This window comes from Atractosteus spatula, chromosome 5 (genome assembly GCF_055471065.1).
Source record: "Atractosteus spatula isolate fAtrSpa1 chromosome 5, fAtrSpa1.hap1, whole genome shotgun sequence".
NCBI classification, from domain to species: Eukaryota; Metazoa; Chordata; class Actinopteri; order Semionotiformes; family Lepisosteidae; genus Atractosteus; species Atractosteus spatula.
Genome location: NC_142710.1, coordinates 27,227,370 through 27,248,997, shown reverse-complemented (window position 1 = coordinate 27,248,997; position 21,628 = coordinate 27,227,370). Strand labels below are relative to the sequence as shown.

The following is a 21,628-nucleotide window of genomic DNA, read 5'->3' as shown; positions in this document are numbered from 1 at the left end:
TTTTCTCAGACTTCCTTGAGGACTTCACAAGCACTTTAGATTTCATCTTAGTGGGTTGCAAAAATTAGCAATTTCTGCTTTTCTAAAAAACAGCCAAAAAATCAAGCACTGCAGATTTTGTTCATGCTTTTTAGTTAATTTACTATACAAGTTCTAAAATTCATATTTTCCAGCTATAAAGTCGAGATATTATTACAACACATGTGGATGTAGTCAGTAAGCACAGAGGTTAATACACCAGTGAAAAATCTGATTGTGCCACTGATTTTGCAAATTTGACATGGCTGCCTCACTTCTGCACTGCTATTTAACACTGTGCCGACAGCCTGCATGGCCTCTTTTGAAAACAGGAAAACCACAAAGGTGCCTTTTCTGCGAAAAAAGGAAGTAACACTCTCGTGCATCAGATCTGTTTCGAAACTCCTGCTGCTTCCAAAAAGAACGTTCCGTCTTCATGCCGGTGTGTCACAAAGGTCAGGTGACGTGCATCGACTCATGCACTCTTCTCTCTCACCTGTGCTATTGACAAACTGAACCAGTGATAGCAGTCAAGCAGACTTACTTTCATTTGTATGCTAAATCCATACATTTATTGTTGCATGATGGGAATCAGGCCAGTCAGGCGCCATACAGTGGTGAATAAATGTTTATTTCAGTGTATTTCATCATGTCTCCAGTATGGCCAGGAGCAGAAGAGAGACAGTGGAACCCAGAATGGAGGGCAACCCAAGCGTTTTCCTCTTCTTATGTTGTCACAATGCACAAACACACACGTAGGAATACTGACTCACTTCCTCCTTTTAAATGCCCACTCTTCCATTTTTGTGGGTGTCGCAAGGGTTTTGTACTTCCACAAACTGAAGAACAAATTTTGCACTGGAGGGAATAAAACAGAACAAAGACACAAAGTGCTTTTTTTCCTAAGATTCACTGGACATGAAAAATGATGCCCCATTTTCTGCAAGTTATTTTAAAAATGTTCAAGCTAATCATACAGCACAACATGCTGGGCTGTGCTATGCTAAGATAACAGATGCCTAAATTAGCTATTTACACCCTGTATCTTAATTACTGCTGGGATGAATGAATGCTTAAACATGTACAAGAAGTAGTTTCATTTATCAAACCCTATACACTCTATACTCTATGCACTCTATACTCTATAATAAATGACTGAGTAACATTGGAAATGGAAGGTGCCAATATCCCATGGAAAGAAAGTCTTGTCTTCCTATCTGTGAGTCTCTATCTGGGGCAAGAAAAAAAGGAACAAACTGTGAAATTGACCAAAAAGCATTGAAAGCTTCTTTACATGACTTTTTCACACGGTTTGGGGTGTAAAGACAGGGCCAGTCAGGGCACAGCACCTGTCCTACTACAGACAGAAGACAAACACGGGATTTATAAACAATAACTTCAGTTTACTACAATTGATACACATAAAAACTTCATAAAAATAACTTTTTTCTCTCATAAAACAATATGAACAAAGAACTATTCACTCCTTTGCCTTACAGAATCATAGAAAAATAAGGAAGATACAGTAGTAAGGAAAGCGAACACTCAAACAAAGACACACCTTCCTCTCTCCAGCACTCACATACAGAACACATAACCCCCTGACACAAGAGGCCTGGCCACAGTCCTGAGGGTCTCCTTTAAAAATCAGTAGCTAGTGAGAACAAAGGGTTATTGTGGCACATTCAGCCATCATTAAAAAACTTGAATGAAGACTGTGGTTCTCCAAGATTATTGTTAACCAGCCATGGGCTTCTGTCTGCTGTACTGCTGAAACCCATTGTAGACCATGCGCTGTGCCCCTTCCTAGAATTGTTATTACAGGAAGGGGTACAGCACATTACAGCTATGAAGAATGCCGACAATAAGGAGAGAGCAGGGAACTGCAGAATAAAAACAAATCAAGCTCTGGGCTATGTTCATAAATTACATAATGGCCTACTATCCTTTTTTTTTCTTTTGTTCCTTCCGATTGAAAAACACAATAAATGTTCAATCTGAATCTGAAGTTCATTAAAGCTGTAAGGTTCATAATCATAATCCTTAATGGATGGAAACTAAAGAATCTGTGAAGAAGAGCTTCAGCAGTACAGCAGACAGACATCTCCTTGACTCATGTAACATTTGCTTTTTGCTGGACTTTGCTTTTCCTGCAGGAAGATTAACACATCAGAAAAAAATACAGTCTGGATACAGCCCTCTTTGTGACGCCAGTCTGTATGGCATTAAAACAGCTTCTTGGGTTAAAAATACCTTATTTTTAATTTTGTTAACCTGTTAACATGCACTTACCAACTTACAGTCCATTTTTAGGCATGATCAGAGACAGCAGACACCATTTACACATACATTCAGCACTATTAAATTACTCTAAAGCAGGACGTCTTGGACCAGGCAATTCTACTGGGCAGCACTGTTACTTGCTCTACCAGTCTGCAGTCACCCAGCAATAAGAGAGTGCTATTGCCCAGCATGAAAACATGCCTTTCGTACTCTGCAGTATGGTCCTGTTTCTAGAACTGATAAGCTGCAGGCTTTCGTACAAACTGTGTTAATGAAATACAAAACCAATATAAATATAGTATATACGTTTGAATTTATAGGTCTATACACTTCTGATATCCAGCACCCATTGGGTTAAACATAGAATTCAGCACATTATAGAGCCTGAAAAAGACTGAATTGCAGTGCCAGTGGCAGTGAGCCCCCGTTCACCCCTGACGCTCCTACCCGGCCATGCCTGCAGGCTGCAGGGGCTGTCCCTGCCTCAGCCTCACTTCCGCCCGTTTCAGACAAGCAGAGATGCAACAGACACCAAGTGTTTATCAGACACTGCACAATGGCACAAATGTGTAAATGAGATGTGTTTATGCTTTTAAACAAAAAGCACACAGGAATTTACAAATAAATCCAAAATAATTGATGGAAAACTAATTAGCACACAACAAAACTAAGGGCAGACCAACTTCAGATGTGTTTTGACTGCATGCCTGCATGTGGTTTTTACCAGAGGGTTCAGTAAGCCTTTAGTTGGAGGCTTTTTAGGTAGAGCAGGTAGTGGCTGAGGTATTATGCCACCATGCTGTAGGTTGTGGTTACCTCGAAAACTGCAAAGCTCTGCGTGGCACAGTCCATCAGAACTGCATGAGAGAGCAGCAACAGAGAAGGAAGGTGACAGACCGATTAGTCAGGGCCTTGGCAACAGACCTTATGAAGATATCTCACCTTGTGGTGTATGTCTGAGCACGTGTCTGTGTCGCTGTGTCTGAGTGACGGCCTCAGTGTCTTGGCAACCATCTCATCCTGTGTCTTGTCTTTTTTTGTGTAGACCTATTGACTAGTCTGTGAAAATCTGTTTTTAAGGCACAGTAAAGAATGAATTCTGAGATTGTCAAAATGTCCATGTGCACTCTGGTATAGCTGACTTAAGCAAAACTGCATGAATGCTGTGTTACAGCCCTTTGAAGCTCCCTGGTGTGACAGACACCATGTTACTGACACTCTATGAAACCCAGCCATTGATGCAAATGACTGCTGTGCCAAGCTCTGTACATTCTATCAGTCTGTAGACCTGGACATTTACAGATACACATTTACTGTATGTGTAGTAGTTCAGGTGGGTAGCTGCATCAGCATGCGTAGGCTGCAAAGGAACAAGTAATAGGTTTATTCCATGCTGAAAAAAGAAGAAAGAAAACACAATGTTTCGGCTGTGGAGGCTGAAGGCTTCACACCTGAAGAAGGCTCCACGGCCGAAATGTTGTGTTTTCTTTCTTCTTTTTTTCAGCATGGAATAAACCTATTACTTGTTCCTTCACTGTATGTGTTCTATCAGTCTGTAAACATGGACAAAGTCCTGTGATGCAGAATAAAGTGAACTGCCATCCTCACGTGGCCAACTATCCAACAAAAGAGGTGCAAGGGAGAACTGGAGGGCAAGAAGGGAGAAAGAAGATGGCAGAATACAAAGGGAAACAGAAAGCTGGAGGGAGGTGTGAAGACAAAGAGGAGGATGGCTAAGGAGAGGAATGGAGACCAAAGTCTATAAGTAAACAGAGACAAGCATAATACAAAAAGCTGAAAAAACAAAACTCCCATCTCTGGATTTTGCACTGAATTAACAATCCCAGCACTAATCAGACAGTGTGTTGTTTGCATATTTGGCCAAATGACACTGCCACCATTACTGACATGTGGATCAATGCAACATAGTTCTACTTAGACAAACATGACGGGAGCTTCACTCTGTGCTAATCACAGGCCAGTCCAACGCAGGTGCTGTCTGAATGCCCCGAGTGTTACGCAAAGAGAAGTCCCCACTGCAACAAGGTGCAGAGGAAGAAAGGTCCGTTTATCCTTTAGAAGTTTTTGCAAGTGTGAAATGTGTTCTTCCCATTGTTATCTTCAGCCACACAGCAAGGAAGAGAACAGAAAAGAGTCACGTAGTAAAAACCCAGTGACAGGCCTGCACTGAGGACAGTCTGAGAACAAGATCTATATAGCTTTCAAAATCCAAAAAAACAATGACTTCTGGTCATGAAAAATCTGGGGTTTTACGTACAGTGTGCTTGTGCTGAAAATGTTTTTTTAGAAAAATCGCATGTGTCATATTCCACTCCCCAGCTATACTTTTATTAAGTCAGGGGACTCCGGAATGGGATCTGTAAAACACAGAGACAAGAGAGAAACAATCCTCAGTCAATATACACTATATACAGTATAACAATATACAGTAGTGAGTATTGAAGTTTTTTATTCTTAACACCAACATATTTTGTATCAGGCCTCATCTAATACCAGCATTTGATCACAGTTAAGCACATCGCAGGTTGCTAAGAATCCCTCAAAACTATCTACTGCAGGCTCAAGTGCCACACCGCTTAGTCAAAAATGGGCAAATTTAAAATTACATAACAAACTCTTATGTTCTCTTTTCAGGTTCTCTTCTTTAACGTACAGTTCCTTTTAAAATACAGTCACCCAGTTCCCCACCATGCTTTCCAATTCAGGGTTGTGGTTCAGAGCTGCAGCCTATCCTGGCAAGAGATGAGTGCAAGGCAGGACACACTCAGACGCAAATACAGACATGCGCACACTCATACCAGCCCATTAACCTACCGGTGCAGCATGTCTTTGGACTGTGGGAGGAAACGGGAGCACCTAGAGGGAACCCAAGCTCCAACTCCATGCAGACAGCATGCCAGATCTGGAACGGAGCCCAGGGCTCCAGTGCTGTGAGGCAGCATCGTGACCACTGCCCCACCATGCCGCTCTTTTTAAATACAACACGACTTCAGCTGTCCACAAACAACAGAAATGCTTTTACTGTGACTTCTATGTGTGTCAGCCACCCCCACTAACATGCACACAGATACACAGCAAGGTCCTGTGGCCCACTAACCTTGGTATTCTCATTTAAAAAGAGGATGTTGGACTGGATTTCCACATGCAGAACTTTCATGAAAAGCAAAACAATGATGAGAGCTCTCTCAAAGCTGCCTCATAAACACCTTAAGGCAGAATTGTCCCCGGAATATGGTCACCATACTTGCAAACATAAGACTTCTCCTTGTGTGTTTGCCAGGCCCTGCATCATAAATGATACCAAGCTACCCAAATGTTTTTCCACTGGCTGTCTTTTGTACATGAGACGGTGATGCAAACACATTCTATTTATTTTAAAAACCATTTCATTTTCCATAGCATTATGATTGGGTAAGAGCTGGTTAAGGTTCATAGCCATAATTTATTGCAACTGCATTCTCTCTCTAATATGTATATAACACAACAATAATATTTCTGTTCATATTAAAATAAGCCCAAGCCTCTATACAATAGTTTCAGGGGCTGTGTGAGCTCCAAGCTCTATGGCCTTACATGGCCAATTTAAAGGAGAATTATAGCTGTCCCACCCACCACCATCTTCACTGTCACCGAAAATGCAATCGAGCCATGATGCAAACAGAAGAGGAACTGGTCAGAGACTGTGGAATTAAATAACATAATGCACAAGCCAAAAAAAAAAGGGGAAGCTTGAGTACAAAAAATTCCACTGGCTCATATCTTCTAACAGATACTGTATTCGGAAAAGAAGGAACCAAACAAAAACGACCCCAAACACCCCAATGCTCCACAGTCAAATCCCGATCAGATTCCCACCCCAAGTGCTCCAAAGCTGATGCCATAGCGTGCATTTAACCTATTCCAAGAATTTTGCAATGGAGAACATTATCTACTCTGTCACCTCTCTACAATCATTCTCTACACTCAATAGTCATTGCAAGAAACCGAAGCATTACAGACATCAGCAAATCCTTCTCTTGTCTATGAAACAGGTTTTTCAAGAAATACCCGACCACCTCCAGTGAACTTGTCAGGAAGCGTTAGATCAGTTCTGGAATTTGATCAATCATGACCTAAAGATCACACCCCTCACTAGGATGGATAATTTAGTAGATCTTGGCTGGGTTACATTCAACATTATGTCATTGTCTCTGCCTGGCTCTTCCAGTCAGCATCATGTTAAAGGAGGAGCTCACCTTGAGAAGGGAAAAAGACATCTCCGTTTGGGGGGGGCGACAGTGGTGTCCCGGGTTCTGATAGCAGGTGGCGGCCTGTCTCTGACTGCTGTCGCATGATCTGGGACACCGTCCGTGTCTTCACCTGAGGCGACTCCCCCAGAAACACTGGGTTCTCATGGCCCTGTGCCGCACTGTATAGAGTCATGACAAGAAGGGACACAGGGACACTTTGTGGTTTTTGCCTTTGTTTTAGATTTATCTACTTTTTAACTACTAATGAGCTGATACAGTTTTATTTTAAGCTTGTCAGCTATTAATTGTACTCAAGCTCAATGTAATGAGTAACCAAAAATAATTCCTACCTACTATAACTAATATGAATGGTAATATATGAATATATCACCATTAATATAAATTAATATAAATATATTACCATTATCCCACAACACCGTATGGTATAAAGGGGTTTGGCAACTGACATGACATGACTTATTACCATTATTATAAATATACTTATACAGGTGATAAACTGTTTTGCAAGGTACAGAACCAAGAAGAGTGAGAGAAATGAAGCAAAGGGTACAGAATGAGGAAGACGTTTAGTGGTTCAGCACTCACCTGTCCATCCTCACCAGCTCCTGGGCTCCTGCAAGAGAGAGAAAGAAAACTATTAGTTCTCCCTTCACAGTGTGAGTCACTGATAAAGCAGCTTTGAGACAGGGAATCACAGACCACCATGGCAGAGGCCCGCTTTATCGAAGCAACCTAGAGGAGTCCACTAACACACGAATAAAAACGATTCCACCTCGTGGAATACCAGGGAAACCTCCGTGAATTAGCGCCACCAGAAAATTGACAACAACAATCATAACAGTAGTATTTCAGGATATTTTGCATCCCACCACCCCTCATCTTTGAACCTAAATCATCCCAAAATCCCAACAATCTGTTCCAGTAGGTGGCTTTCCAGGGACTTGGGGGACTGGAATCTATGTTCTATTTGTTAATTTCTGGAAAATAATAAGACCCAGAAGATGTTATGTGCCTTGTGTGTGTTTAAGTGCTTTACATTGAGTATAAATACTGAGTTGTGGACCTACAGGGTCAAGGTTGTTCTGGTTTTCATCCCACCTGAGTTATTCATTTACATAACTGACCTGTTTGCAAGCTTCAGCTAGTTAAAGCCATTTTCTCAGGCTGTTCACAATTTAAAGAGATCCATAAAATGTTCTGGGCGGTAACCTTGGAGGAACCGAGCCGAGAGAGCTTGCCAGTTTGTGAGTCAGGCTCATGGCTGTCCCCAGGGCCACTGGTTCCCAGTGGGTGCAGGAGAATCTGCTGTCAGTAGCTCTGTTGGCGTGACAACAAAGTCGGGTATTGCCACAGCACTTCTCCTCGAGAAGTTAGGGCAGCTGTGGCTGGGTTTGGCAACAAAGGTGTAGCAACTGGGGACACTTGAGTTCTTTGATGGGAAGGAGTTGTGCAACAGGCCCTGCATGTGGTTGTGTAAAAGCCTGTGGCAGGCTTGACGTGACTCTTTAAAGAAAGGAGTCAGTGCTGAGAGACAATGTCAGAGATTTAAAACCTCTTCTGGGGTACTCTCCATTTTTGCATGACTTCAGTCACACTCTCGTTTTCTCCCACTGGCTCTAAGACAAAGGGCTCCTCTCTAACTGTTCTTGAACCAGGAAATGCAACTCACAAGGCTAATAACAAAAGAAGTGGGCAGTAGTGTCAGGGGAAATTTCAAGAACCATGTATACATCTGCTGCGTGTTTTAAACAGACTGGCTACCTGCTTCTGTGATCCACTTTAAGGAACTGGTACCGCACATCCAAACTTCTGTATTTCGCAAACAGCTGGAAGTGAGATACTGACCAGGGTAGGGATGGAGCAGTCACTGAGGCTGATTTACTTCAACTTTTCTTTTGTTGTGTTTATTATGCATGCAAACTGTTAGGAGGAAGGTGAGTGTTTTTGTGTGTGAGGGATTCAGGCATGTACAGAGGTCAAATCTTATGAGCGTCTATTTTGTAGGCAAATAATAGGGTTCTGGGTGGCACGGTGACATGTTGGTGCAGCAGCCTCAAAGCCCCTGAGCGTTATTTCCAGCCTTTGGTAGAGTCGGTGTTTTCACTCATGTTCACACAGGTTTTCAATGGGTACTCTAGTTTCCTCAATTTGATTGACTAATCTAAATTGCTGCCTTCTGGTAAAGGAATGGAATGTGCTTCTACTCCTGTACGGCTGTGTAAGATACTCACGGCGGCTGGTGTTGACTGTCTGCCTCTGTTTGTACACCAGCAGCAGGATCAGTGGCAGAGCCAGGATTCCAATGATGCATGCGGCAGTGGCCAGACCAGCAGCAGTAGCAGAGCCTGAGATTTCCAAACACACAGAGGGAGAGAGAATGAGAGAGGAGGATGAGGATGGAAAGAGCAGTGGAAAGAGAACGTAACTCCTGAAAAAAAGCCAGTAAAACTCCTGACCCTGCCAAGCACTGACTGGAATCCCCCACAGTCAGTGAAATTACATTACCACACTCCCTTACCATAAACATCTCCTCCCAGATGAGGATTAATATTCAGGAAAGCCCTGGCACAGAGCCCTGGTATCAGCTCTAGCAAGGAACTACACCAGTAGTTTTCAGTTCAGGTGCTGGGAGACCACTTCGTCTTCTGGTTTTTGTTCAAGTTTCTAAATCAATTTCACTTTTCTATTTGAGATGTGTTTCAAAAATCTACTTCATTTCTAAAACAGGTTTATGGGGTTTGTAATTGGTACCAATGCTGTGTCAGTTCCCGAGTTTCAGAACTCTCCTTGTGCAGGTTTGTGGCCTGAAATGTAACAACAGGACCTCTACAGGAGTAAAAACCAAAGACACATTGCGGAAATATTTGATAGCCTCTCATTCCCAATCATGTTTGTTCATGATAGACTAATTGCCTGTTAAAAGCTGTGCAAAAATAGCAAAGAAATGTCCTAATTAGCACGTCTAGGAGAGACTGCATAAAGTTCTGTATCCTGACCTAAAAGTCTAACCAACCAAAAATAAGATTAGTTACAGGCACTAATTAACACTGGTAATAGAGGGCCAAACTAAACTAAAAATTAGCAGTCACAAGGTTCTCTCAGAATCAGGAGCCCCACTGAACACTGAACTCTGCTACTGTAGTGAGAAGGTAAAATCACAAAATCACCTGTAGAGCTATCCTAAATAAAGATACCCACTGGCAAAATATCTCACTGCTTTCAAGACCACAAAACATGAAATCATGTTAGCAAAATGTAGAAATAGTGATCCTACATTGGCTACTGGAAAAGGCAGAAGAGAGCCTATCTCTGCAAGAATGACAGAGATTCTTAAATTCGTATTAGGAAGAGGGGAGGGCTGTGTACCATCTGTTAATAATGTATATGCATGTCACTGTAGTTGTGATTGGAAATTTCTGTGCTCTGGCACAAACACAAAGAGAGCACAAGTTATGCTAATAAAGCTAATCTGAATTGAATTAGACTGGCTGCCAGAATAGAGGGCTTCCTGTTTGGGAGAAGAGAGGAAAACCTGCAGGTCTTTGCGGGAGAACTATGAAAGGGAGTAGGAATAGCTAAAGATTTTCCAGTATCCGGCCATAGAGCCAAAGATGCCCTTGCTGGTGTTTTCAGCAGTATGTTAATCTCATACTGGTCCATTTTATGTCCTGGGAGGGAACGAAAAAGGACAAAATACAGGATGAGGAATAGGAACCATTCACATGAATGGTTGTAATTCTATACGAAACACCCACTCAGTTTAATGCATCCCGTAGTGGTGTATCATGGAAAGTTAGTCACTCAGAATTTTCATGTGGTAGTACAGCCTGTGTGTCTTGAAGGATTGGGGCACTGAGTCGTCTTCAACTTGCCTGAAAATTGGAGAACCCTGTACTTTGTATTATTTGATGCACCCAAGCTTTGTACAAAAAAGTGCTGGAGTAATACAGTATATACTCCAGTGAACATATCCATCAAATACATATCTAAAGCCTTTTCTTACTTTCTTTCTCATCCACCTCTGATCTTCCTCCTTACCTCTTCTTTCACACTTTCTCATCCTTTTCCCCCCCATCTCCTTCCTGACTTTCTCATTTTCTCTGTCCATCTTTCTCTCCTTCTCTTCCTCACCTCCCTCTGATCCTTCTCTCTCTCTTGCTCTGACTCAACAGTTGCACTGTTGCTATCGCTCTGCAGTCTTGTCTTAATCTTTTACAGCACACAGTGACTCATCATACAACCTCATGGAAAAAGGAAGTTCTAACATTTGCATGTGGCACGTGCATGTGCGTAGCCTTGCTACGCAGGCTGTGTTTGTAGTCTAAAGATAACAATTTTTGAATCTGTCACTCTGTGCACAGCATAGTCTTCCTAACCCATGACATCTAGTCATTTGGAAGAATGCTATTTTTTATTTACTGTTGTTGCTGTTGGTAAAGAAAACTAGTTTTTTCAGCTTGATATCCAATTCCCTTTTCTTGACATGACTGTGGGTCTTACCATCTTCACTCTTTGCATACGAGGTGCAATGGTGACTGTTGTTGTTCCCTAAAAAAGCACAAGGAACATGCCCATTAGAACAGGTGAACACCATCCATAATACATCAAAATACATAGAATTTTACCTGTAGAAATAAACTGTGCTTATCATAGCCACTTTAATTAATTACTCTGTAAGGGTACAGTGTTGCAGTAACAGTGAAAAGAAAAGACAAGTCACCCTACTGATCATGGGAGCACAAAAGAGGGTATCATTGATTCAAAGCAGCACGAGTTTCTCAGTAGATGGTGCTAACACAAAGCATGGTATTGGCTGATAATAACAGGAAATGCAGGCCATACTAGTTGTCAGTAACAGGAATAACAGCAGAGTCCTTACTGGGAGACATTAGGAGCCTGACATAGCTGTGCTGTAAAATGTGGTGTTGATTCTTCTCATAGAGAATGCAGCAGTAGCGTCCCTGGTCGAGCTGTGTTAAGTTGATCAGGCTGACTGTCAGATTGCCTTTGCTGATGCCAGACAGCACGCCTGGGCCATGACCGTGCCCGTGGCTGTGGCCGTGGGTGGGGGTGGGGTTATGCGGCTGGCGTGGGTGGATCTTCTCACACGGCTTCTCAAGATGGGGGGTAAAATACCAGCTGTACCCCAGGTGATTCTCTTCCCCCTTGAAGGTGCAAATCAGGGTGACATTAGCCCCTTCCGGGCAGTAGTAGGACTCATAAGGAGTTGAGATTGTCATGGACCATATGCCATCTGGAGAGGAGACAAGAAGAGAGAAAGGGACCAGGAGTGAATATTAAATTCTGTGTTTGCTTTGATAATCTGTCGGGATTCAGTTAAAAGCAGTCACCTATCAGTGCAAACCTCACAGTGGCACTGAAGTGGAAAGGAAATGGTAACCCTAGAATTCAGTGTAAATTTTTGTATGCCTGTTCACTCAACACCCAGTTTCCCATTTATGGAAATACACCAAATTTTCCATCTACCATATGTAGTTACTATACAGTGTTGGTGCAGAGGAACAGCTTACCTGATTCACTGGGACCCTTCAAGAAATATTAATAAAGCACATTGATCAATAAACCACTTAGCAGTTCTTAGGTTCCCATGGAAGAAAACCTTTCTGCAGTTTCCCCTCTGTCTTTCTGTTTGGCAGGCGTGTGGGCTTCTGACTTGTTTGGGAGAGCTGTGCTGGCTGACTGAGAGTTGCCGTGCCTCCATGAGCGCAGTGTTCTTGAACTCCGCAATGCACACTAGGCCCTGGCTCCGTGCTCTCGTGGAGAGGACAATGAATATAGGTTGTGGTTTTGTAGTGCAACACCTCAGCACGACAAGAAATGCTTTGCAGAACACAGACGCTTCTGCAGCTCTTGAACACTGGGGAGCAACACCTTTTTTCTTTTTCTAGGTCAGCTCACCTAGCTTCCTGCCAATTGGACAGTGTGCAGGTTTGCAGGATGATTAGAAAAAGGAGTCTGGGGCAGAGGCACACAGTCAGGTAACCAAGACCAGAATGTAGCAGTTAAATTACAACTGTTCTCAGCCAGGGAGGACAAAACAGCCAAATATACAATTGTATTCCCTGTGTGGTCGAAAATGACCCGAGTCTTACATAAAAAAGAATACCACAAAATGTTTTTTGGAATCACCCCGATGACAACTTTTCTATTTTAACCTCCAAACACGAGACAGGAGAGCCACTGACTAGGATGGCCAAATCTTGTTTTATAATATATAATTTATAAACAGAATTGAGAAACATGCTTTGGGTCATTGGATGGTTATATATTTTCACTTCTATATCTTTTCAATATACTCTACTGATGGCACATATTAAGACTAGTCAAACAACATGGTCACACCTGAAGAAGGCTCCACGGCCGAAACGTTGTGTTCTCTTTCTTCTTTTTTTCAGCATGGAATAAACCTATTACTTGTTCCTTTGCAACATGGTCGATATGTTTGACTTTGTTCTAGAGTATGTTCCTGATTACTTCAGAGCTTAAGCCACTTCAGAATACTTTGACTGGAATGGGTAAATTCTTTTTTTTGTTCAGTGTTCTCTGTTATAAGAATGATGATAACAAAATAAGCAATGCATGAATCAGTTGTGGCACGTCCTTGCTTCCTATTCATTCTTACGAAGCTGCTCTCCAGGGGCCTCTCTGCTAAATCACTAGGCTGCTGAAAGCTGCAGTTTCCTGCAGGAGCTAGGCTGCATGCTGTCGGAGAGAGCAGAGGGTGATAATGGCACTTACAAGGCGGTCCTCTTTACAGGAATGTTTCTTCCTAAAACAGCACCATGCAAGCATACGAACAGCCTGGCTATAGGGAATTTTTAAATTCCTTTTAATCTGATTTTATGTTAATTTACACCACAAGTTAATATTTTCATGGATCGTGATTGAAACACAACGCTATGCACCTATAACCATCACATTCTTTGTGATATAACTGGGGTGGAGTGACAGAGACGCACTGCAGATGGCTGTGTCAAAAATCTCCACTGAGGAACTTCAGCAGGCTAATGGGATGTCCGGGGCAAGCAAATACTAATGCCCTTTGGATTTCTGTTTCAGTCCACGCAAAACAAAGCCGGCTATTTTTCAGGGCTTATTTATATATAAAACGAGAACAGGAATCTTCAACATTTCCTCCTTAGTGTTTGCTTCTCTCCCAGGAATATCCAAGCCTGAAGTCAGGGAATTGTGCGGACATGAGTCATTCGGCTTAAGGGTAGATGAATCTGGCTTTATTTCCTTGCCTTGTTGACACAACCATATCTCTCAATTGCGATTTCTCATCTGCCCACCCCCCCAATGAGTCTGTTATCTGTTATATTTCTGCTAAAGACACATCTGCCACTCTGACTCTGCACTAACACTGCAGTCTGTTTGATCACCGACAATATTAGTGCACAATACCAATACTGCCAGCTTCAGTGTCTTTGTAGAGTACCGGAGTCCCAAAACTCTTCTGCTCTTTCACATCCTGATCAACAGGATCAACAATACAGGAAGGGAGGGCCAGGCAAACTGGAAGAATTCTTAGCCACTTGACCCACGATTACTGACCCCTGCCCTACATTGTGGGAGGCTCTTCAAAATAGCTTTTCCTTGTAAACACTAGGATGATGTGCAAGACTGACAAGGTTCACCATCTCAAAATGCTTTGGTTGGTTTAGGAAGTCGACGTGAATGTGACTGAAACCTCCCTCAGAGAACACCAGACAGAGAAATCAGCTGAGAAGGACCTAGCCACTGCCATTTAATGAAGAGGCAGCGCTTGTGGTATAGCAGTCTCTCTTGCTGACTCAGGGGGTTTCGTATTCGATTGTTCAAACAAATGCAGACAGGGCCTTGTCTACCGATGGTGAGAGAACACCAGCAATTCGCTAAAGAACTGCTGTGGCCAGAATCACCCAATGAAGTGCTCTTGACTAGTCCAGCAGCACTCAGGAACTGGATACCTTGTGAGCCTCCTCTGCATTCTGATTTGCACAACATGTACAGTACAATGGCCAGGGTCAGGGTTCATATTGGATGTAAACAGAGGAAATGCATAAAATATTCAAGTTATTCGGGTCCAGCACTTAACAGTGAAATTGCGGTCCTTTATTAATCAGTTTGACCCCATAACAAAACACCCCTTGGTATTTCCCATCAATTAGTTACCCTGATTAAGACCTGGGGAGCAACACAAACATTCCTTTCAATTTCTTTCAGTTTAATTTAGCTTCTACACATTGGACCTTAGTCGTAAAGCATGTTGTACCATGCAAGGCTTAATGGAGAGAAAAAACAATTCCTACTTTTACTAAATCAAAATGTCTTATACTTCTTATTTAGCTATAGCCAAAGATTTCCATCACTCAAGATGGAAATCACACAATCTACAATGCCAAGGTCATGTCTAATACAGTATGTTGGCCACAGCTGTAGGAAATCCTTACATCCTGAAAGAGTCAGATGTTTAATGTTTCATTGTGTTCACCTGTTACGAGAAAAACAGGCACAGACTTGCTGAGAATTTGACTTAGACCTCAGGGTGACATGTGTTTAGTAGACATTGTGTGTGAACAATTACAATAATCCACTGACACTAAAAGCTTTAGCCTAAACTATAAATGAAACCATAAAGGAATTCATGTAGCACATTCCCTCAATACCTATTCCATCTGCCCAGGAAGAAAAGTTTAACAGGAAAAAATCAAAAACCTCTACAGAAACTGTGTAAAGATAAGATGCAAAAGCTCAGTGCAGATGTATGAGTTCAGGGATCGGGTAAACACTCCCTGAAGGACTCTAGCTCATAAACCTCAGTGAGAGCTGTTTATCTTGAGTATATCCCTGTATTGAGCAAGAGCTGAAGTGACAAAGGGCTGGCAGCTGTAACATTACACTATACACCACCACTGTCAGACTTGTGTTTGCTGCAGTCTCCTTACACTCTGCTCACAGGTATTGTCACATCCACAGTGCTCTCTATCAAATGCCTCTTCTTCAGGTTTCATGAGGTTAATAGCTATTAGGAACTGGTACAGATAAAGAGATATCATGATTAAATATTAATTTCCACTGTTATACTCCTTTACCCTTTCTTTCCACCTCTGTGTTTTCAAACCCCTGCCTTTGACAAAGCTCTCCCTGGACATGAGATGCGGTTGAGGCTTGAACCTTAACATGGTACATTCTGACAGCACACAGGTCTTGGCCCCTAATTGGAATCTCTCATACAAATGGTTCATACATAATGCACCAGCATGATGGTCAGGATGACCTGGTCTTATTTCTTATGTTCCTTTATACAGAACAGTCAAGATTCTTGGTACATCAATACAGAACTGTGAGAATTCTTGGTACATCAATACAGAACTCTGAGGGTTCCTGGTACCTCAATATTGAACTGTGGGGACTCAGGTTAAATCACTACTGAACAACATTGCTCTTGGTACATTGATATAGAACAACAGGGTTACATGATAGATCTTATAATACGTATTATAATAAGACAGAGCTTTATAAGTATTCCTGAGATAAATACTAAATTAGAGACACAATGTATTTACTCTCTTCGAAGGTTTAAGATCAGCGATCTTACCCATGAGCAGCAGTAGAAGGCAAGACTATGCTACTTGCAACAGTGTGAGAGTATTAACAAGACAAAAGGTTAAAGGTCTCTATGAAAAAAAAATCAGAAGAATTCATAATGCTAGCTTCATCACAAACAGCAGAAAATAAAAAGAATGTTATGTAACCTTGCACACCAAATTTAACACTCAGTAGGAAATATGAAAATAAGGTAGCTGCTTATTCTCCACAGTGTTACATTAAAAAAAACAAAGTCAAAATGCATGCCATCAGCTATTGTGGTGCTAAATATGCATGACTTCTGTGCATGCAGTTATTTTCCATGTTGTGTATCAAAAAAGTCTTCCTCTGCTGCTTCTCTACTGTTTCCTTAGTTTGAGGCCCATCTGAGCTACAGAAAAAATACTCCCAAGACAAAAACAAACACAACAAAAGACAAAGTAAAATTACTCCCAAGACAAAAACAAACACAACAAAAGACAAAGTATAAAGTTATGCTGCAGGATAAAGACCTTCTACAGCCTGCTGTACCAACATTAACCGCATTGACCATTGCACTAAACCTGGGTAGTTAATCTTAGAATTTCCATGCTATACCATTGGCTACCCCTGCACTGCCAAGAATCAGAATGTGCTCAGGTAGGGTTTGTTAGTGTGTGGTGGTTAAAATCCATTGATTAAGAGGCTACCTTGACGTAACAGCTGTTTCTTGTCACAGTTGGGGCACCCTGCCGTGGCTGTATTTGGGTTGGGGGGCTGTAAAGGGATAAGGTGCTGTGCCCTTGTGGGTGGGGTGCAGATAGGTTAAGTAAACTTTCCAAATCAGCACCAGATTTTGTTTACTTGGGAATTCAGAACATTATCGGTCTTTGTTATCACAACTGTTTGTTTTGTTTGGTTGATTTTTTTGTTAAGAACTAAAATCTAAAATATATAAAATTAAAAAAATATCTATTGCAAAATTTAATTGTGCAAGAAAACGATCGCAAAAACAGCAGCAGGCTACTTTTGGCCAACAGGAAATTACAACAGATGTTCCTTATCACTTCGAGCCAGTCCTGTCTGATCCAGCTGCTGTGACGAGCTCGAGTGAGCACGCAGCTGTAATCGGTTTATGCACAATCAAGACGTGCAAATATGAATTCATATTTTATTATTTACCACTTTCAAAACACGGGTAATGCAACCGACAATGGCAATTCTTGTACGCAAAATCTAATTAAAAATGTTTTCTAAAAGTGAATTTTGAACATGGAAATATATGTCCTCTGGATCAGAAGACAACTGGCACTCTATAGTACTTTTTAAGAATCCGGCAGACAGAATTGACTAAATACCAATTAGCTACATCTACTCGCCACTGCCCAAACCGCTCCCACAACACAGCAACAAGTACCAGCAAGCCAAGTGCAGTTAGATCATCAGGGGTGATAAAAACACATTAAACGTCTTTGGGTGGGTTTCCTTGCTTACCCGGAGCTATGACAGACAAGGCAACGCAGAACCGTAAGACACCAACCAAGCTCATTCTGCTTCGGATCCCCATCCGTAAATCCAATGCGATCTGTTTTTGTTTAATCGTTGAGTTAAATTCCCACCGATCCGGATGTCATACGCAGCGATTATCTCCGAAGCTGCTCGACTTCTACTCCGAAACAGCGGCAGAGTTAAGGCAGGGAGACACAGGAAGCGGGCACAGCCAGCGACCTGCCTCCTCCCTCTCTACTCTCTACGCCTCCCCCCTGAGACGCTGACAGCGGGCCGAGCCATTACTGCTGCTCAGGCCGAAAAGTTTTTTTTGTTGTTTTACCTCATTATACTTAGCGCCTCCCCTTGAGAAAGACTGACTCAGTCTTATATACAGTACGCAGGTGTTATGTTAGAAAGTGGAACATCGTCCGAAAGTGATAGGCCGAAAGGCGACGTTAAAAAAAGCAGATTATCATACATTAATACATGTACTGTAAAGAGGTAAACAGTATATTTTAGTGGTTGAGTAAAATGTTAAAACGCACGTCATTAATAATACCGGAAAGACTGTGTAGAATGTTCCGAAATGAATTTAAAAACAGGTAGATTTATATTAAACGCTGATGATGAAACACTTTTCCCCGTAAGTTTTCATACTATATTAGCAATATAACGATTTTCAAATGCGCAATGGAGGGTGTAACATTTAAGTGAAGTTACAATTCTGTCTAGTAAGGTGAATGTTAAAACAAGATATTTTCAGAGTTTCATGATATATTTCGTAATAGCCCACTGTTTACAAGAAGCCAAACAAAAAATGAAGTTCTAAGAAATATTTGTATTACATTGTTCACAAAAATGTAAGTAAACTATACGTTTGTAAACTTTAGTATGTTTTTTGCTGAATGCTTATAAAATAAGGTCAGACATAAACATAGATATATAAATCATGTGTTAATTTAAAAAAATGTAAGAAACTTGTAGTGACCCTCAGTAGTTAGGAATGCTTAAGCTGTTGCACTTTGCTATCTGCCAGGTCATGACATGTGTTTCCATTGTTGTGATGTGGTGGTAATCTAACTGTCTAGAATTAATTTTCTTCCACTTCCTGATGTTTTCTCTATTAACCCCCTCCCAAGAGGCTAACTTGTGCCTCTAATCTAAATTTCATCATGAAGGTATATGAGTGTGTAGAATCGTCTTCAGTTCAGGTTTAGTGATCAGCCTGTTTCGAAACAGCTGCCTGAAAGCCTGAGAGCTGGTGTCAGTGTGAATGTCTGTGGTGGGAGTGGGTGTGACTTGACATTTCTGTGTTTCTCAGAAGCTATTAAAAAAAAACCAGCAACAATTCTAAACTCTAAACTCAATTTGATGTTTTGGCCTTGGACATTTATACTACTTGAATAAGCATTTACATTACAATGGATTTTTGCTTGGTGTAAGATTAAATATTCTGTTTTAATTTTTATAATATTTCCCAAGTGTTCTGTTTGATATTTCAGCCTGTCCTCCCTGCCATAAACTCCTATGTGTTGGGTTTCTCTCTGTGTTTCTCAGTCTCTTTCGTTCGGTCTCTGTCTCGCCCTCTTTCAGGCCACCACCACAATCTGGGTGTCCATCCTGGATGAGAATGACAACTCGCCCCAGTTTGGGCAGCCAGTGTATGAGGTCACACTCAGCGAGGGGCCAGAGACAGCCGGCATAGTCATAGCAACTGTCAATGCCAGTGATCGCGATGAGGGGCCCAATGGCACAGTGATCTATCGAATCGTTGATGGAAACCTGGGAAACACTTTCAGCATCAATCACACCTCTGTGAGTTGAGTGGATTGGGAGAAATGTGGAAATAAAAGACCGGGCTAGTCTGAAATAAGAAAGACTGTAGCAACTGGGTTACTGGGGGGATTGGGATCAGTGAGACTAGGGAGGTGGGCAAGACTACATCTAATACCTCTTCTCTGAGCCAAATGGTTGAAGATAGAAACGGAGAAAAAGTTCATATCACAAAGTACAGTATTTAGTGGGGCTGTGCTGAACAGTTCAACTGCTCAAAGCACTTACTGTACATCATTTACAACTGTGAAACAGTTTCCTATGTGGAAAACACAAATTAATCTGATGGAAATGTCTGGTAACTTTAACATACAATGGCTGAGTGTAATACTACTTTTACACACAAAAATATGTTGATAACATTTCACACATCTGCCTTTATCTGCTAACCTCAGGGTTTCTGTCATCACTTCAGCAATAGACGATATTCGCAGGCAGTAGCATAGTGGCTCTGTCTTGTGCTATCCTATCACCGCTTAGTCTCTTTCTCTTTCCCAGTACCTTACAACCTTTCTCTCTGTGCCACTTTATCTCTTTCTGTTTCTGAGTACCTCAGTTCTTCTGCCTGTCTCTATTTCCTTCTCACTGCCATCGTAGGGAAGGGTTCCTCTGTAATCCCACATTTTCAAGTACCAAAGGTTGTCTTTGTGTAGCTGGAGCACGGAGACAGTGGGTGATGAACTGAATTCCTGGGAAAAGAGTGGACAGTGTGGAGTTTCCTGATGAGTCACACTGGTATTCTAATTTAAAGAAAAGGGGAAGAAAATTTCACTGTCTTGAGAGGCAGGCTGAACCAGTTCTCTTAATTTCTTCTCATTAACTGTCTCTTTTCCTGTGTGTGTATGTACTGCATGTATACTGTTTGTGTCTGTTATGTATGTTTGTGTGTGTTCAGGGAACAATTGTGGCACTGAGGGAGCTGGACTATGAGATGAGTCATGGGAGATACACACTCGTTATCACGGCAACAGACCAGTGCCCAATCACCCAGCTGCGCCTGACGTCCAGCACTACGGTAGAGCTGCCTGTGAACTCCACAGTCCAGAGCAACAGACCTAGCACACGTGTTTCATCCTACAGCATATGCACACAGTAACTCAGGGAATTGACACAGAAAATAGAAACTGAGCTTGTCTCAACCACCTTGTGAATTTGAGTTTACTGTAGGTCGATTAATTAATAATTACTCAATTAATCAATTACTCAATCAAAACCTTTATTACCCCAGAATGCATATTATCATTGAACCTGGTAAAGAGTCTGACAGAGACATTTGACATACTGATGCTGAGAATGACACACTGACACATATAGTATTGACATGTAGAGAAACCACAGAGAATGAAATTTGAAAAGAACTTCAGAATATTTTTAAATACTCTGCACTAACAGGAAATGGGAATTTTGTTATTCTTTGTGGTTATTTTACTTCTGTCTTGTAGGCCTTTCATTTCAATTGTATATTCCTGAATATGACTAGATGGCAATAATATCTGGCAGTGTTTCGGGAGCTTAAATTGGTAACTGCGAACACCACATTTGTAACAACACAGTAGATTTCAGCATAATCCAAATGGAAACAGAACCCTAATCCATAACCTTTTTTTCCTGCTTGGAAAAATTGTTTTTGGTGCATCTTGCACATTCTTCTCTTCCAAACCCCATTAATCCACTTAACTTGAGGACAGTAGCACTGTTCCTAGTGTTGGTCCTATTATATTAGAACTCCACTTATTTAAACACAGGTCCTGGTGAATGTGATTGACGTGAATGATGTAACCCCCACTTTCCCGAGAGCTGTCGAGGGGCCTTTTGAGATTACTGAGGGCCAGCCGGGGCCCCGCGTCTGGACTCTGAAGGCTACAGATGAGGACTCGGGGCTCAATGGACAGGTGGAGTACAGTATCACAGCCGGAGACCCACAGAGTGAGTACAGGCACGTTTATTGTGATGGGGGGTGAGAATATATGTCTCGCAGTTCCTAATGAACAGAGAGAGAGAAGTAGAAAGAATATAGTAGGGCCAGTGTACAGGACACAGTTAATGATGTAGGTTCAGTGTACAGGACATTGTTAGTGCTGCAGGGCCAGTGTACAGGATATTGTTAGTGATATAGGGTCAGCGTTTAGGATGTTGTTAGTGATACAAGGTTAGTTTGCAAG

At 41.8% G+C, this 21,628-nt stretch overlaps 2 protein-coding genes across 2 annotated transcripts in view; one reads left to right on the top strand and one right to left on the bottom strand.

Annotated features, from left to right (window-relative positions):
- Positions 1 to 21,628, top strand: part of cdh23 (cadherin related 23) — a 194,283-nt gene that overhangs the window by 154,215 nt on the left and 18,440 nt on the right. The window contains exons 36-38 of the mRNA XM_088916036.1: positions 19,227 to 19,448; positions 20,362 to 20,481; positions 21,212 to 21,392. Of these exons, the coding sequence (XP_088772162.1) occupies positions 19,227 to 19,448; positions 20,362 to 20,481; positions 21,212 to 21,392 (523 nt within the window). The remainder of the gene's footprint in view (positions 1 to 19,226; positions 19,449 to 20,361; positions 20,482 to 21,211; positions 21,393 to 21,628) is intronic.
- On the bottom strand, positions 1,401 to 17,841 carry vsir (V-set immunoregulatory receptor). The gene is made up of 7 exons (XM_088916037.1): positions 17,637 to 17,841; positions 11,452 to 11,826; positions 11,073 to 11,120; positions 8,804 to 8,917; positions 7,158 to 7,185; positions 6,558 to 6,730; positions 1,401 to 4,679 (listed from the first exon to the last, which is right to left on the bottom strand). Exons 1-7 carry the CDS (start codon positions 17,707 to 17,709, stop codon positions 4,642 to 4,644), a joined length of 849 nt encoding a protein of 282 aa, XP_088772163.1. The 5' UTR covers positions 17,710 to 17,841; the 3' UTR covers positions 1,401 to 4,641.

Coding starts and splice junctions, on each gene's coding strand:
- vsir (XM_088916037.1), bottom strand. CDS start 17,709: ATGGGGATCCGAAGCAGAATGAGCTTGGTTGGTGTCTTACGGTTCTGC. Junction 11,827..17,636: donor CTTGTCTGTCATAGCTCCGG/GTAAGCAAGGAA, acceptor TCTCCTCTCCAG/ATGGCATATGGTCCATGACA. Junction 7,186..8,803: donor GACAGTCAACACCAGCCGCC/GTGAGTATCTTA, acceptor TCTCTCTTGCAG/GAGCCCAGGAGCTGGTGAGG.